This window comes from Leucoraja erinacea, chromosome 6 (genome assembly GCF_028641065.1).
Source record: "Leucoraja erinacea ecotype New England chromosome 6, Leri_hhj_1, whole genome shotgun sequence".
In the NCBI taxonomy this organism is placed as follows: Eukaryota; Metazoa; Chordata; class Chondrichthyes; order Rajiformes; family Rajidae; genus Leucoraja; species Leucoraja erinaceus.
This window is the reverse complement of record NC_073382.1, coordinates 25,215,857-25,234,533: the sequence shown is the minus strand read 5'-3', so window position 1 is coordinate 25,234,533 and position 18,677 is coordinate 25,215,857. Positions and strand designations below refer to the sequence as shown.

Here is an 18,677-nt window from a genome sequence, read left to right as displayed (position 1 = left end):
GCCAGACAGGGATGAACAATTTTTTGAGTTCATCCATGTGGCCTTTAAATCTTTGCCATTGCATCTCTGCCGTTAACCCTTTAAGTATAATTTCCCAGTCTATCCTAGCCAATTCCCATCTCATACCTTCAAAGTCTCCTTTCTTTAAGTTTAGGACCATAGTCTCCGAATTAACCGTGCCACTTTCCATGCTAATGCAGAATTCCACCATATTATAGTCATTGTTGCCCAAGGGTCTTTGCACTACAAGATCGCTAACTAATCCTTCCTCATTACACAATACCCAGTCTAGGATGGCCTGTCCTCTAGTTGGTTCTTATACATAAAAACCATCCCGTATACATTCTAGGAAATCCTCCTCAGCGCTGCTACCAATTTGGTTGGCTCAATCTATATGTAGATTAAAGCCACCCATGGACACTGCTGTACCTTTGCTACATGCATCCCTAATTTCATGCTTGATGCTATCCTCAACCTCCCTACTGCTGCTTGGCAGTATTGACTCCACTCCCCCCCCCCCCCCCCTCCCACTGTCCACCCCCCCCCCCCCCCCCCCCCCTCCCCACTGTTTAGTTTAAACCCACCCATGTAGCACAAGCAAACCTGCCTGCCAGGATGTCGGTCCCCCTCCAATTAAGGTGCAACCCATCCTTTTTCTGCAGGTCATCCCTGCCCCAGAAGAGATCCCAGAGATCTAGAAATCTAAATCCCTGCCCCAACTCCACAGCCACATATTCAGATCCCCTATCTCCCTGTTCCTACACTCACTAGCATGAGGTACTGGAAGTAACCCAGAGATAACCACCCTAGAAGTCCTGCTTTTCTTCCTCCTACCTAGTTCACTGTACTCACGGTGCAGAACCTCCTTCCACTTCTTACCCACGTCATTTGTGCCTACATGTACAACTACTTCCGGCTGTTCACCTTCCCTCACGAGGATGTTCTTAAGTCGGCCTGAGACATCTTGGACCCTGGCACCAGGGATGCATATGTGTTTGGAGGTCTGAGGGTAGGGGCTATAGAGAGAACCTCTTTAGTGAAGATGAGGTTTTTATAGTCGGAAGCAAAATGGGTGAATTGTTGATCCGGTGGGTGGTCCAAGACTATGTTGGATGGTTAGTACCAAGATATTTTAAATTAGAGTTTAGTTCGCCACACAACAGCAGAGTCACTCGTGTCAACGCATGTAATCTGTGTTTGTACTGATTTTAGCAAATTGTTGTAAGTTTATAGGGACATAGGTTAAAGTAAGCAGAGTGGAAAAATGTCATCGTGTTTTATTTATGTTTAAACGTTTTAGTCACTAAATTTTCTTCTCGAGTAGAAGTGGGGTCATCTCTCCTTCGACATCCATCTCCTGAGCTTTCTCGCCTGATCTCGGCTCATAGTTCTCTGCCCAAGGGAGAAAGAAATTTCCAGTGGCCAGTTCTAGCATTTGTCATCCAGCACCATGATTTAGAAGGGTTGGAAATGGCAATGAGACATGCCCTAAGGAAATCTGCTTGCCGAGTATATGCTCTGGAGGTCAGTATAATCAGTAGTTCTCTAAATTCAGTGTCTGTATGCACTTTCTGCATTAAGCAACATGTTGTTAATGTTCTTTACAGATAAGAATTCTAAGCGGTTGGCAACTTATGATTAAAATAACTGCTTTAATTGGATCAAAGTTTTGTTTTTTTTCAAGAATAAAGTGTTAACTTTGTGGCTATTTTTTCAGGCCTTCAATTGGCTATTGTGCAGTGTAATTCAGACAACTGCTCTCCACGATATTCTCTGGCATTTTGTGGCATCTCTGACTCCAGCTCCCATGGAATTAGAAGATGAAGAGGTTGATGACAACAAAGTGAACAAAGAAAATGGAGAACAGGTTAGTTAAATATTGCAATGGCTGAATGTTTTGAATGAGCCAAATGACATTATCCAAACTTTCTGGAATGTAGTGGATGAAGAAGTTAGAGGTATCACTCCAAATGTAGTTGAGGCATAAGTAAAGTCACTTCTTCTTATCCCCTGAAACTGACAGTGACTCGGGATTACTACATTATATGTGGCAATCCTAAAATTGACGTCAGTGATTCAGCCTATGGCAAGAAATACTTTCACCCATCTTCTGTTTTAATTAAAGGAAATCAGTGAATTAATGGGTTTAAATGTATATGATCTAGTCTTTTTCTGCCAAATCCTGAAAACGTTATACTTGGATACGTAAGATTGGGTTTTTGCAGGTTTAATAAACTAGCTCTCCGTCTCCTAACAAAGAAGTATTTAATATGAATGCCAATTCTTTCAGTTGAATATTTCAAAGTTAAAATTATTTGGTTTAGGTTTTGTGATATTTCATATTTTGTGTTGTGTATATTCCAGTTATTATTTTGCCCTCCATATTGATTGGTTTAAAAGGAAAATATTGCTTTGTCTTTACCTGAACGAGAGAATTCCTTCTAATTGGCTTCTCAATGATTTGAATTACATCACTCTTTCCATGTGCTCAGGATCACTGAAGTGATGCTGGAAAAAAATACATTTGACAAAATGGTTCCGTGTTTGTTTTAAGTTGCTTTCTCCAAGATCAATAGAAAGTGGTGTTGATTTGCTCTAACCATAAAAATCTAGACCATTGGCCTTGCTGTCAGATGTTGTTACATCTGGGAGAAAACTGATTTGTAGCCTAAGAGAGCAGAATGAACACCAATTTGCAGTGCATTAAGATTAAGTTGAGTGAATAATATTTTTTTGATTTTGTTTAAAGTACTGAGTATAATGTCTGCCTACTAATGAACACTGGAGCACAAGTGATACCGGCAGTCATTTAGTAATTTTACCGTGTAGGCACAGACAGATTGGACATGAAACAAAGAGCAGGAGTTCTTAATTGACAACATGCTGTAAATGGTTCTCAGATGTAATCAAACACTCTGTTTGTGTTCACTTATCACTTGCGAAGCCTTCCTGATGAGGGCTCTCACTTAACTTTTTTTCCTCTATTTCCAGGCGGGCAACCTAGGCAGCTTTTTAGGTTGCCAAATGACAGTTTAGGTGGTCATTTAAGACAGCTTGCATGACGCATGCGATAATGTGCTCGGACGAAGTGCGTAGTTATCAGTCGGAATTGTGCTCAATGAAGCATTCACATATTATTTCTGCTTCAAATAAAGTCACAAACTAAACATATTCACCAATCAAGACATGATATATACCACAATGACCATGGCCAGAGTGAGGCCCACTGCAAATTGGAGTAATAGCACCTCATATTTCGCTTGGGTAGTTTACACCCCAGCGGTATGAACTTTGGCTTCTCCAATTTCAGGTAGTCCTTGCTTTCTCCCTCCTTCCCCTCCCATTCTCAGCTCTCGCACAGCCTACTGTCTCCACCTCTTCCTTTCTTCCCCCCCCCCCCTCCCCCAACATCAGTCTGACGAAGGGTCCCAAACCGAAACGTCGCCTATTCCTTCGCTCCATAGATGTTGCCTCGCCTGCTGATTTTCTCCAGCTTTTTTGTCTACCAACGGGATCCCACCACTGGCCACATCTTCCCATCTCCTACCTTGTCGGCTTTCCGCATTGACCGCTCCCTCCGTAACTCCCTGGTCAATTTGTCTCTTCCCACCCAAACCACCCCCTCTCCTGGCACTTTCCCTTGCAACCGCAGGAAATCCTACACTTGGCGCTTTACCTCCTTGACTCCATTCAAGGACCCAAGCAGTCTATCCATGTGTGGCAGAGGTTCACCAGCACCTCCACCAACCTCATCTATTGCATCCGCTGCTCTAGGTGTCAGCTGCTCTACATCGGTGAGACCAAGCGTAGGTTTGGCGATCGCTTCACCCAACACCTCCGCTCAGTTTGCAATAACCAACCTGATCTCCCGGTGGCTCAGTGCTTCAATTCCCCCTCCCATTCCGAATCCGACCTTTCTGTCCTGGGCCTCCTCCATAGCCAGAGTGAGGCCCACCATAAATTGGAGGAGCAGCACCTCATACTTCGCTTGGGGAGTTTACACCCCAGTGGTATGAACATTGCCTTCTCCAATTTCAAGCAGTCCCTGCTTTCTCCTCCCCTTCTCAGCTCTCCCTCAGCCCACTGTCTCTGCCTCTTCCTTTCTTCTCCCCGACCAGGTGCTGTGGCAATGTGCAAGTGCAGAGCGGCACATGTGCACAACCACGGCCAATGATGCGCTGGCCATGGTTGTGCGCTTGTGCAGGGGGAGGATGTACAGGCCGTGGCAGTGCGCATGTGCAAGGTGGCCTGCAGATGAGGAGCGGGTGGAGAACCGGCGGCCTGGACACGGATGGCGGGCGGAGACGGAGAGTGACAGAGAGAGAGATAGAGAGGGGGGCCCGCTCAGAGTTGAACGATAGGTGTCCCGGGTGCTTGCCAAGCCGGGCAAAATGGCACACCGTTTAGGTTGCCTGGCGGGACTTTAGGTCGCCATTGGCAACCGTTAATTTCGAGCCGTGGTTTGCTGATCCTATTGGCGTCTGCAACCTTTGCCCTGCTGCTCCAGCACACGGCAGTGAAGAAGATGGCACTGGCTACCACCGATTGGTAGAACATCTACAGCATCTTACTGCAGACGTTGAAGGAGCGGAGCCTTCTCAAAGAAGTCGGCTCTGTCCCTTCTTTAACAGGGCCTCGGCATTCCTGGACCAGAACCTACCTCTCTACCTACCCCGTTCTGTTCAATTTGAACTGAAACTGTTTTAGTTTTCTGAAACTGAAATTTGTCATAGAAACATAGAAACATAGAAATTAGGTGCAGGAGTAGGCCATTCGGCCCTTCGAGCCTGCACCGCCATTCAATATGATCATGGCTGATCATCCAACTCAGTATCCCGTACCTGCCTTCTCTCCATTTAGAGATGGCAGTCATCTGTCCATTCCCTCAACAAATGCTGCCAGATCCGTTGAAATCCTCCAGCACTTTGCAAAAAAATGGAGATAATGTTCCAGTTGTACAAGACCATTGGCGAGGCAGCATTTGGAGTATTGTGTTCAGTTTTGGTCTCCTTACTACAGGAAAGATGCTGTGAACGAGAAAGAGTGCAGACAAGATTTAGGGTGATGTTGCCAGGACTCGAGGACCTGTGCTATATGGAGAGGTTGAGCAGGCTGGGAATATATTCCTTGCAGAGAAGGAGGCATAGTTGTGATCTTATAGAGATGTATAAAATCATGAGGGGAATAGATAGTGACTGCAGTATCTTTCCCAAGGTAGGGTTGATCAAGACTATGTGTCGGAAGGTACTGCAAATGCTGTTTTACACTGAAAATAGACCTAAATGCTGGAGTAACTCAGCGGGACAGGCAGCATCGCGCATCGATGCATCTCTGGATTCAGAAGAAAGGTCTCAACCTGAAACGTCACCCACTCCTTCTATCTAAAGATGGTGCCTATCCCGCCGAGTTACTCCAGCATTGTGTGTCTATCTTCGGTGATCAAGAACTCGATGGCATAGGCTTAAGGGGAGAGTGGAAAGTTTTAATACGAACAGGAGGGGCAGGTTTTTCCACAGAGAGGGTAAATGGAACAAGCTGACAGAAAAAGTAGTTGAGGCAGGTCTGCCGACATTTAAAAAAGCATTTATACGGGTACATTTATAGGAAAGGGAAATGGGCCAAGTGTGGGCAAATGGGTCTAGCTTGGATGATGCATCTTGGTCGGCATGGACACGTTGTACCATGCTGCATGACTCCATATTGTCCCAAATGCTTCACTGGTCAGGATTAAATTTCATCTGCACATGTTCCTCCCAACTTTCCATCTGATGTATATCTTGTGGTTCCACCCGGATTGGTGCTGAGTATATTTGTGCCCTAGTTCTATCCACCCACTAATATAATATGAATAAAAGGAATGACATTGCTCGATTTTAAACTGTTTTCAATGGTGAAGCCACTAATAACCTTTATTTTTATTGTAAATTAGGAGAAAGATACTGGAGTGTGTGAGCACCCACTGTCTGATATTGTGATCGCTGGGGAGGCAGCTCATCCTTTACCTCAAACGTTCCACCGCCTCCTGCAAACTATTTCAGACTTGATGATGTCACTCCCCAGTGGCAGTTCATTGCAACAGATGGCTTTACGGTATGCTAAAGTTCTTCCATTGATATATAGGAAGTAATTTCATTCCTACAAAATTTTAGGGATCGTATGTAGAAGAGATAAAAAAAAATAGTTTGTAAATCATCTAACTGGGCAATAATTTTGGATCTGACAGTAAAATATTTTAATTTCTCATTCAGCAGCAAATCATGAATAAATTTAACTTTGTTTGAAAACTGGTGTCAAAGTAGACCTTCTGGCATAATTATTTCTTGTGATACTCCAAGCTTTACATGCTTCTGGTTTTAGCCTTTTTTTGCAAATGTTTTAGGGTTAGATTCACCTTTATTTGAACTCGTGTTACAGCTAATAACCTGCACTGAATTATGCACTGTCAAGTAATGCTTAACAGAGATTATTTGGTTGAATTTATGATAATTGAGTTACTAGGCATCAGTTTGAACAATCATGGAAGTGTTGCAATTGCAACATTCATAAGCGGTGCCAAATAATATCTGGCAAGTTTGCATTGCTGAGTGTCAGTGAATAGGAATACTTTATTGTCACATGTGACTATGCGCAGTGAGATTCTTTGCTTGCATACACAGTGTATACACATTGCTGTGAGATAGACAAGAACAGCATTTGACTTAATTCGGTCATGACAATAGACAATATATAATAGACAATAGGTGCAGGAGTAGGCCATTCGACCCTTTGAGCCAACGACGCCATTCACTGTGATCATGGCTGATCATCCACAATGTACCCCGTTCCTGCCTTCTCCCCATATTACTTGACTCCGCTATATTTAAGAGCTCTATCGAACTCTCTTGAAAGCATCCAGAGAATCGGCCTCCACTGCCTTCTGAGGCAGAGAATTTCACACTCACAACTCTTAGTGAAAAGGTTTTTCCTCATCTCCGTTCTAAATGGCCTACCTCTTATTCTTAAACTGTAGCCCCTGGTTCTGGACTCCCCCAACATCGGGAACATGTTTCCTGCCTCCAGCGTGTCCAATCCCTAATAATCTTATATGTTTCAATATGATATCCTCTCATCCTGCTAAATTCCAATGTATACAAGACCAAACGCTCCATTCTTTCAACATATGACAGTCCCGCCATTCCGGGAATTAACCTCGTGAAACTACGCTGCACTCCCTCAATAGCAAGAATATCCTTCCTCAAATTTGGAGACCAAAACTGCACATAATACTCCAGGTGTGGTCTCACCGAGGCCCTGTACAACTGCAGAAGGACCTCTTTACTCCTATACTAAACTCCTTTTGTTATGAAGGCCAACATGCCATTATCTTTCTTCACTGCCTGCTGTACATGCATGCTTACTTTCAGTGACTAATGTACAAGGCCACCCAGATCTTGTTGTACTTCACCTTTTCCTAACTTGACACCATTCAGATAATAATCAGCCTTATTAATTATCTTCTGTTGCTCTTTAAATGTTTCCCAACCCTCTGGCTTCCCGCTCATCTTTGCTGTGTTATACTTCTATTTTATTTTTATTCTGTCCTTGACTTCCCTTGTCAGCCATGGTCGTCTCTTACTCCCCTTAGAATCTTTCTTCCTCTTTGGAAGACATAAGGTCTTCACTTGAATTTAGAGAATAGTCACTTTGGTGAAATTGCAGGTGTGTGTCACGACCCCCCTCCTCCAATGATGATGTGGGTGAGGAGTTATTTATTTTAAAATTACTTGGTATTTGAAGATAAATACCTCAAATGATCGTGAGGATGCAGTCAATTTAAGTTGGAATTTTAGGATTGTAGTCTATGCTGTGGTGAGGTCAGTAGCAAAATTTAATGAGTGAGATTATGCTCAGTCAACACTTGCTATCAATCTAGCCCTGCAGTCACACTTTCTTTTTCTGGACATAAGAAAACCATCAATATTGTGATTTACTGTAACACGAACACCTGACAAAAATCGGTTACTTTTGTTGCATCTTTCGTATTTTCTGTTTGTCTATTTATCGTTTCGTATCAGCTCATTTTAATTCTGTATCTCAAGTTCTTTAGATACAAAATATAATGATTTTTAAATTTCAGTTACCCAAGCTGAAATATTGTAAAGATACACCACTTCATCATACTCCTTACTCTCAAAATGTTAATTTATTAGTCAGGCATAAATTCCTTAAACCCATGCTAATTATCCTTGTTTAATCTGTCCCTTTCTGACTGTTGGTCTATGCTGTTATTTCATACATCTTGCCAATCAGATAAATGATTTTTGTCACAGGAATGATGCTGAAGTTACCATTTAAAATTTAAAGCATCAATATTTATTAACTTTTCCCATGTGGAAGAACGCAGCAAATCAGATTGCATATGTGCAAGGAAATGGAATGACTACATTTTGTGTCAGGATCCTCGACAAACTAATGGAGTAGAGGGAAGATAGCTTGTAGAAAGAGGTGAAGGGAAGGATTGGGGTCAGAGCTATTTGCCGGTTAATCCAGATGAGGAGGGTTTGATTGCCAGATGAGTCGGGTGAGGAAAGAAGGGTGGACATTGTAACTGAGGCAGGAGGTGGAGAAGACAAAAATATGTGAATGGTGGACTCTGATAGGAAGGAAGGGAGGGAGTGAAATGTTAAACCAGAGGGAAGGATGATGGCCAAACAAATTTTAACCCTCAAAGATGACATCAAATTGTTTAATTCAATTTCCAATGGGCATGAGTAAGAAATCCACTCCTAGGTTGTGGATTGCTTATGTATTCACTTCATTATGTGGCTCAGACATTATCTCAGTTTTAAATGCAAATGCAGCATTCATCACTTTATTTACTAGCTGGGCAATGTAGGAGAGCTAGAATGTGCATTGTGTGATAACACGGAATACCTATAAATTAACAGTAAATAAAATTGCACAGCTCCATTTCATATTCAGAAAATGAAGTCACCAATCATGACAGTTGGAAATTGTCACTTATGGGTAATCAGTACCAGGTATAATGGTCAAATCATTGGGTCTCCAGATTATCCTTTTGTTTTTCTCCTTGCATCCATTTCTGACCCCAATGTGCAATTGGCTTCAAATGAAACCATTTCTATGCTAATATATTTTTGTTTTGTGTATAGATGCTGGAGCCTGAAATTCAAGCAGTCTGATCACCAATTCCTTCATCAGAGCAATGTTTTTCACCATATCAATAACATTCTTTCTAAATCTGATGATGGTGATAGTGAAGAAAACTTTAACATCAGTGTTCAATCAGGCTATGAAGCATTAAATCAGGTACAACAAATGCTCATGTTTTTAAACCGAATATTATTAATAAAAAGTAGTATTATTTTTTTACTTAATTGACTCCAGTATAAGATTTGCCCACTGTTTTCAGGTCCAATATATTATTGAGTATCTATCTGGTTTAAGATTTTGCTTTTCATCATTCTATTCATAGAAACATAGAAAATAGGTGCAGGAGTAGGCCATTCAGCCCTTCGAGCCCGCACCGCCATTCAATATGATAATCCAAATCAATATCCCATACCTGCCTTCTCTCCATTCTCGCCACATCTAACTCCCTCTTAAATATAGCCAATAAACTGGCCTCAACTACCTTCTGTGATGACTTCTATTCAAGTATAGTATATCCTTGAAATAACGGACCATGGGGGGGGTGGGACCTTGGAGGATGGCGTCCGTTATTGCCAATTGTTCACTATAACCAAGTGAGGAGGATAATGTTTAACCCAAGGCCGGGAGGGAAGAAACAAGGTGTTAGAGGGATTAAGCATGCGGGAATTCATAGGCCGGGGAACTGCAGAGCTCCCAAACCCATATGTGATGCGCCAGGGACGGGTCCAGTACTCGCACTCCCTTCATGCCACTCGCTCTCTCTGCTCCTGCAACCAGAAGCACACCACTTGTCACCAGCTCACTGGGTAACTGGCAGAGGTGGGGAAGTGGTGCAACAGGAGCCTTGGTGTGCTAAAACCAAAATCCATTATTGCGAGGGTTTACTGTACTAATCTAATAATTTGCCCAGTACTTTCCTCATTCCCGTGTGCTTACCAACTGCATTGTAAGCAAAATGTTAAATTTGCCCGCCTGAAACTACAAAGTATATGGGGCTCATCGGTACTATTGATCTGAAATTGGCCATCTCAGCATTGACTGAATCAGTTTTGAGGCATCTGATCTGTTGCACAGCTACTTAAACTCATTGAATAATTGGAGAGATACTTGAATAGTTTGAATATGTACGTAATACATTTTGAAATTTCTAATTATTGCAATTATTGTTCCAAATACTTTTTTGTCTCATGGATACTTAAAGATTTATTTTAGTATATGATTAAAACGTTATTAATTGTTCAATTATACATAGGCTGTTTAGAACCTTAGGAAGACCAGACCTATTTGGGTAATTGTCAATTTGCGTCGTGCATTGATCTTCCGTTCCCTTATTTCCTCCCTCCATCTCTCCTGCCGCACAAAAAAATCAATTTTAATCTGCAGAACTTGAGAGTAATTGTTGCTTTTGCGGCAATAAAAATTTGTCTATATACAACGTTTTGTGACGAGTGAAAAATCAGACTGTCTCTTTTGCCTTTCACAGCAGGAGCTGTGTACAGTAGCATGCTTGAAGGACCTCACAGGAATTGTAGACATTAAGACGTCCAGTAGACCAGCCATGATTGGTAGTCTGACAGATGGATCCACAGAAACCTTCTGGGAATCGGGTGATGAGGACAAGAACAAAACAAAGAGCATAACGATAAATTGTGTTAAAGGAATTTGTGCTCGTTATGTATCTATCCATGTGGATAATTCTCGCGACTTGGGGGTAAGGATATAGAATTTATTTTTTAATTTACGTCTATCACAATTCCAATACCTTTCTCAGATATTTTAAAATAATGGAGTTCTATAGCCAAACTCTCACTTCGCCAAGGTTTGTAGATGTGTCATATTCTAAGTACTTGATGAAGTATAGTTGTAAGCCATTTGGCTGATGCTCTTTATATAGAAAGACCTGTCAATTAATTTTTAACCTTGCCCCTTAACCCCTCAATTTATTGTCCTTTGTAAGAACAGATCCAATTCTTTTTGGAATCAAAGATAGACACCCAGGATTGGGTGAATGGTGGTCAAGAATAATAAATAGCTATCTCTCCTTTATTCTTCTGCTTTCTACCTCTTCTTCTTTTCTCTCTATTTTCTTTCTTTTCTCCTTTCCTTTTTCTCACCTTCCGGTATCACACACCTCTCTATTTCTTTTCTATTCTCTTTCTGTAAAAAAGAAAAAGAAAAAAAAAGATAGACACTACAAGCTGGAGTAACTCAGTGGGACAGGCAGCATCTCTGGAGAGAAGAAATTAGTAACGTTTCGGGTTGAGACCTGAAACGTCGTCCATTCCTTCTCTCCAGAGATACTGCCTGTCCCGCTGTTACACCAGCTTTTTGTGTCTATCTTGAGTTTAAACCAGCATCTGCAGTTCCTTCTTACATATTTCATCTTTTTAGAATCTGTTTGTTTTGGCAGTTAATAAATATATTGAAACCAAAATATCAGCACTTAATCGTCTTGTTCAAAGTTTTAATGAAAAAAATGTAAGTTGAGGGATAAGAGAATTCATTTACCAGGCATAAACATTATTTTTGTCGAATGCTAACAATTGAAATATACATTTTCCTCCCAATACAGAACAAGGTATCTTCTATGACCTTTTATTCTGGAAAGTCAACTGAAGACCTAAGCAGAATTAAACAAGTAAGCGTTTGGAAGAAATTCTTCTTCTTGGAAGCAAAGCTTATTTCATTACAGCATGTTTTATTCCCTCCTTTTCCCTCCATGCATACTGTGAAACCTGTTGCTGCTGATTATTGTTTCTTTACTTAAATATCGAACTTTGGATGTCTCTTAACCATTGCTCATTACCATGGTGAATTCAACTTTTGTCAAAACACAGAGACCTACCGGCCTGTTGAGAAAAGAGATTGTTGGTTATATAAATATTCATAAATGATTTGTGTGAGGGGTTCTAAAAAAGATGGTACCCTGCAAGGGCAGAATTTCCTCATGAGACATTTATACATGGATAATGAAGAGGAATATGGACTGGCTTTTATATATTTGGACAAATCTTTATCCTTGGTTGATAGAAACACATTTCTTATTTTATAATGTTGAGTCGCTTTGTTTAAAAACTAGTTTACATTTAAAAATTATATTTGCTTTTAAGAATAAACTCGAGTCATTTTCTCTCTATTTTAAGGCTGATATGGATTCCAGACATATGGGGTGGATAACCAGTGAGCTTCTGGGAGGAGACAATCATATCATTAAAATAGAACTCAAAGGACCTGAGAACACCCTGAGAGTTCGCCAAGTCAAAGTTTTAGGATGGAAGGATAGTGAAAGCATCAAAATTGGTGGACAAATCTCGGCAAGTGTTGCTCAGCAAAAGAACTGTGAAGCAGAGACTCTAAGAGTTTTCCGACTTATAACATCACAGGTATGTTGTGTTTATTTCTTAAAGTCTATCTTTTCTTATTATTCAGAATCTTTAATTGGCCATTGTTAAATGTCTCTGGCATCGTAATATGTAAAATGTGACTAGTTTGAAAAGCCAAAAAACACCATTAATATCAGTCAAAATGTCTTTGATGTATAAATCCCTAATCATTCAGCATCCCTGCATGGCTACTCTTCATTGGCTAACTTTCCATTAATTCCTCAGTTTTAAATTGTTTAACTTTGTATTTAAGTTCTTCTATGTGCTCTCCTTCACCCACAAATGTATACAGAGCTGCAAGATTCCTCTGCCCTTTCTTTGAATGACATCTTGCGCATCCCCTTAACAATTAGCAAGTTGTATATCAAGGAGTCTGTCCATATATAATGAAAGGTTGTGATAGGTAGTGGAAGGTTATGAATTGGTGTTTGGTATAAGTTTGCAAATGAATATTATTTTGGATTGGGTGACAGAATGTTTGATGAGTAGGTGTGGTCAAAGGTCAACTCTGCAAAAGGTGACATTTTGAAAGGTTATTAATGCAGCGTTGTTACAAAACCTACCATCAGCAGCGCTCCAGATCTGCCACTGCCTGTGCGTGTGATTCCGGAGGGGGGGGGGGGGGGGGCGGATTTAAATACAGGTTTGTATTGGTTGTCGGAGAGGTATTTGCTCGGACTTACAAGTTGATGAAAAACATTTGTTCTGCGCTTCCATTCCCATTTAAAAAAAAATAAAATTGCTAGTCAATTGCATAAATCATTTGAGTGCCTAAATCAGCCTTTTTTTGCCGTGTTAACGTAACTTACAAGAAAATTTACACCATCAGGGCGAAACCTGACCGTCAGTGGGTGTTAAGTGGTGATTGGAGAGGGGTGCGTGGGAAAGGGTCCAGTCTTTGCAGACCGATTGGGGAGGAGTAGGTGGGGCAGGGTCCAGTCTTTTCTAACTGGAGTCAGGCTGTGAGTAGGTGTGAAGTGTTGGTTGGGGAGGGGGTGTGGGAGTACCAGGGTTAAGTTTCTGTTTATCGAAATTGCAGTAGAACTCGTTCAGGTCGTTGGTCAGCTGACAATTGTCCAAGGAGCGGGGGATTTTCCTCTTGTAGCTTATGGTTTCTAGCAAGCCCTTCCACACTGAAGAGTGATTTGCTGAGAACTTGCTCCTCAACTTCTCAGAGTACCTTTCCTTGGCAGCTGTGATTCCTCTTCTCAGCTTGTACTTGGTTTGCCTGTAGAGGTCTGCAACCCCGTTCCTGTGGGATCTACCCCTGCAAACGTCAACATGGCTAAAGTCAAGTCAACGAATTGTAAAAAAAACTGAACGATTTGGTGTGAGTGTACGGGAGTGATATATTCTCTACAGCCAACTGTGTGCTGTTTTGCAAAGCATGTGAGAAAGCAGTAAATCATGAGAATAAATATTTCGTCTCCCAGCTAAGCACAAGAGAAACTGAAGGTAGGAAATAACCACGCTTGTCTCCTCACAACATTTACTGCTGGATCCAGTCACAAATCTGAGTTTGAGTGATTTGTGCAAAGCATTCATTGATGCTGGAATTCCACTGTGGAAATTGGAAAACAAATCTCTCAGAGGTTTTTTAGAGAAATACACAGAGGAACATATACCGAGCGAGTCATCATTACGGAAAAATTATGATGACAGCAACTTCAACATTGTTGTGCAGAAAATTAGAGATGAAGTTGCACGCAACAAAATATGGAACTCTATTAATGAGACAACCGATGCTGTGGGGGGATATGTTGCCAATGTGGTCATCGGTACACTGGAGGCAGGTAAACCATCAAAGGAGTATTTGTTGACATCAGAAGTATTGGAGAGGTCAAACAGAACTATTGCTCAGTTGTTTACATCTTCACTTGCTGTACTTTGGTCAGAAGGTATAAAGCACAAGCATGTTCTTCTGTTTGTGACTGCTGCAGCTCCCTACATGAAAAAAGCTGCTCATGCTCGTAAAGTTTTATTCCCCAAAATGTTGCATTTGACATGCTTAGCTCATGACTCCATAGAATTGCCCAGTAAATACGTAGCTTGTTTCCAAATGTTGATCGCCTAGTTTCCAATGTCAAGAAAATCTTCCTCAAAGCACGTGTGCAGTTGTTCAAGGAAATGGCACCCGAGATTTTGCTACTTCCTCAGCCTGTTTTGACTAGGTGGGGTACATGGCTTTCTGCTGTAATCTACTATGCTGCAAATTTTGAAAGGATAAAATAAATTGTCAACTGTTTTGAAGAAGAAGGATCTGCTGCAGTCAGGATCGTCAGTGAAATCATGCAGAAATATACACTTCAAAATTCATTATGCTACTACCATCAGCAGTTGGATCATCAATGAAGATAAGTGAGCCAGTACCTTCAGCAGCCATACATGCCCAGGCCATAACATCCCATCACCGTGTTTCACAGACGAGGTGGTATGCTTTGGATCTTGGGCAGTTCCTACCCTCCTCCATACTTTGTTCTTGCCATCACTCTGATATGTTAATCTTTGTCTCATCTGTCCACAAGAACTGTGGTTGCTCTTTTAAGTACTTCTTGGCAAACTGTAACCTGGCTATCCTATTTTTGCAGTTAACCAGTGGTTTGCATCTTGCAGTGTAGTCTCTGTATTTCTGTTGATGACGTCTTCTGCGGACAGTGGTCATTGACAAATCCACACCTGACTCCTGAAAAGTGTTTCTGATCTGTTGGACAGGTGTTTGGGGATTTTTCTTTATTATAGAGAGGATTCTTCTGTCGTCAGTTGTGGAGGTCTTCCTTGGCCTGCCAGTCCCTTTGCGATTAGTAAACTCACCAGTGCTCTTTCTTCTTAATGATGTTCCAAACAGTTGATTTTGGTAAGCCTAGGGTTTGGCTGAAGTCTCCATAACAGTTTTATTCTTGTTTCTCAGTCTCATAATGGCTTATTTGACTTTCATTGGCACAACTTTGGTCCTCATGTTGATAAACAGCAATAAAAGTTTCCAAAGGTGATGGAAAGACTGGAGAAAAGACTAGGTGCTGAGAGCTCTCTTATACCTGCATGAAGGAGGCATTTAAACACACCTGAGCAATTACAAGCACCTGTGAAACCATGCATCCCAAACACTATGAAATGGACTATATATAAACACAGCTGTAATTTCTACATGGTGAAACCAAAATGTATAAAAATGGTCTTTAATAAAATCTGACAATATGCACTTTAACCACATGTGATTTTTTTCCTATTACAAATCTCAAAATTGTGGAGTACAGAGGCAAATAAATAAATGATGGGTCTGTCCCAAACATTATGGATGGCACTGTAGATATTGTGCATAACAACAATGTGTAGTCACTGTGTTGGACTCATCCTTTTGGTTTATGGCATAAATACTATTCTTTGTCATCCAAAACCTGGTCTTTATCCAGCTCTGCAAACCTCCTTCACCACAGACATCTTCTACTCTTATAAAATTTGCCACAACTATTACTGAGGTTCTTCCTCCATCAGACCATTCCTTGCTCCCTATATCATATCTCTATAATTATAAAACTCTGATCTTGGATGTGTGTGTTTATTTGTTTGTTTATTATCACATCAAAAACGATGCAATAACGGTAAACGTTTTACATATTCCGATAGAAATTTATCCCTTGTAGTTCAAAATCACCTTATCTGAAAAATGCATGCTTTATTTCTCGAGTTATTAATGGAAATGTTCAGAAATCTGAAAAAAGTTGGAAAAAAACCCCGGCATCTTTCGCTGATGATGCCGCAATGGATCTGTGCACTGTGTTCCACGCGCTACGAGTGAAGAACGATCTCTAGGGTCTCTCGGGTTGGGTCCGTTTCCCCCCTTCCCTCCTCTCCCCCCCACCCCCCCCCACTCCCCCCCCCCCCCCTCCTCCTCTCCATCTCCTGGTCGCCTCTCCCCCCCCTCCTCCACCCCTCCCCTCCTCTCCTCTCCTGCCCTCTCCTCCCCGCCGCTCCCCTCTCACCTTCCCTTCCCCCCCTCGCTCGACCGCCACAGACACTCCACAGAACATGTTACGACTTTACTAAATCACATAAACCTGCACACATGCATTCCCCACTCTTTCCCTCCCTTCCCCTCCTTTCCCCCTCCCCTCCTCTCCCCTCCCCACCCACTCCCCCCTCTCTCACCCGCCCCCCTCTCCCTCTCTGTTTCTGCCCCTCTCTCTCTGATTTTCCTGGCAACCTTGCCTGCTTCCTCAGAACTAGTTGATAATGTTTCATAACTGATTATCCATTTCACAGTCATCCTGGTAAAAGTAGACCATGTGCTTTAACGTTTGAAAGTTCATCTTATAATTGGAATGAAATAGTAGAAGTTGTCAATGATTCCTGTCTTGATGGAACTGATTTCTGATGTATTTACAGGTATTTGGCAAACTAATTTGTGGTGATGCTGAACCTACACCTGAATTAGAAGACAAAACCATTTTGTCTTCACCAGAAGGAGAAGAAAAGGTATGAGCGGGGTACTTGTTGATGAGATGCATTCCAAGATAGATTGAAACAAGTGTTGGTATGACACTAAAGTAGCCTTGCTTAACACCAATGTGCTCTGCAGTTAGGTTGATTGTGAGCCGGTTGGTTATGGTGACAGATTACATGCCATGATGTAATAGTTGAGCAAGATTGGGATGAATTGCCATTGGTAGACCAGTTTGATGAGGATACTCCACCATCCCTCTTGATGGACAGAATTAAGGACTTTTGGGAGATCAAAATAGGCTATATGTTGTGTTGATACGCCATTCTCCGGGTTGTTGCCTAGTGTAGATCATATCAATTGTGCTACTAGATGGCCAGAAATAACCTGATGCAAATATTAGTTCTTTGGTCATTAGTGAAAGCAGTTGAGTGGGAACCTGGCAACAAACATGTATTGTGAAAGCAAGGAGTCCCCCAAGTTCCTGCAATTGTATGTTTTTTCTCTTGAAGATGTCACAATTAGAATGTCTGAGGTCCCTGATTATATTCCCCTTTTTCTAATATGGATGATGAGATTGACTGATGACTGAGGAACCTGTGTTTTAGAACCTCAGATGGGTTACCATTTACTTCCAAGCTTTTGAATTTCAGTAGGCAAATGACCTTTTTGATGCTCTGGGTGGTTGCCAAATAGTTTGCTATGGGTGCAGTCAAGGACAGAGTCATTGATGAGGATGTCTTTCAAGTTCTGCTGTTTTTTAAATTATTTGTATCTTATTTTCTTGGAGGTATCTGATGCTGATTTAAAGGAACACATGGTGGGAATTATATTTAGTCGAAGCAAGTTAACCAATCTACAAAAACAGGTTTGAAATGAATAATCTTTATTTCACACGTGGCATTTAATGAACTTGGATTGCTATTTGTAAACGACTTCATGTTGTTCCATCTAATACATCTCTTGCTCTTAAGTAATTTTCTTAAATTGAATCTTCACAGATTCGTGTAATGTATTGAATATTTGCAATTCCTCAAGGGTTTAATCTTTGGAAGCATGCATTGAATTGTAATTGAATCCCTCGAATAGCAATTGAATGTTTAACAAAGATGCCAATAGTCATTCACTTGGACCATCTCCCAAGCCGTTTCTTGATCTCATCGTCTCCATCACAGGAGACAGACTTACAACTGACATCTATTATAAACCCACTGACTTCCACAGCTATCTAGACGACACTTCTTCCCACCCTGCTTCCTGTAAAGACTCTATCCCCCTACTCCCAATTCCTCCGTCTACGCCATATCTGTGCCCAAGATGAGGTGTTTCACACCAGGACATCAGAGATGTCCTCTTTCTTTGGGGAACAGGGGTTCCCTTCTTCCATCATGGATGAGGCCCTCACTAGGATCTCACCGATATTCTACAGCTCTGCTCTTGCTCCCTCTACCACCCCCCCTCCCAGTTGTGACAGGGACAGGGTCCCCCTCGTCCTCCCAACATTTTCGCCACCTCCAACATGATCCCACCTCTGGTCACATTTCCCCATCTCCACCCGTTTCCGCAGAGACCGTTCCCTCCGCAACTCCCTGGTCAACTCATCCCTTCCCCACCCAAACCACCCCCTCCCCAGATAGTTTCACAGATGTAACACCTGTCCCTATACCTGCCCCCTCGACTCTGTCCAAGGACCCCGATAGTCT

At 41.7% G+C, this 18,677-nt stretch overlaps 1 protein-coding gene across 21 annotated transcripts in view; it reads left to right on the top strand.

The window, feature by feature from the left end:
* The window catches only part of mycbp2 (MYC binding protein 2), a 217,821-nt gene that overhangs the window by 179,582 nt on the left and 19,562 nt on the right, over positions 1–18,677 (top strand). For 16 of the 21 annotated variants that reach the window (XM_055636757.1, XM_055636751.1, XM_055636749.1 and 13 more), the window contains 9 exons: positions 1,301–1,524; positions 1,718–1,867; positions 5,930–6,090; positions 9,153–9,309; positions 10,637–10,864; positions 11,726–11,791; positions 12,297–12,536; positions 16,920–17,009; positions 17,765–17,842. In XM_055636757.1, the coding sequence (XP_055492732.1) occupies positions 1,301–1,524; positions 1,718–1,867; positions 5,930–6,090; positions 9,153–9,309; positions 10,637–10,864; positions 11,726–11,791; positions 12,297–12,536; positions 16,920–17,009; positions 17,765–17,842 (1,394 nt within the window). The remainder of the gene's footprint in view (positions 1–1,300; positions 1,525–1,717; positions 1,868–5,929; positions 6,091–9,152; positions 9,310–10,636; positions 10,865–11,725; positions 11,792–12,296; positions 12,537–16,919; positions 17,010–17,764; positions 17,843–18,677) is intronic. The other 5 variants (XM_055636765.1, XM_055636762.1, XM_055636753.1 and 2 more) reach the window with 1 other exon arrangement.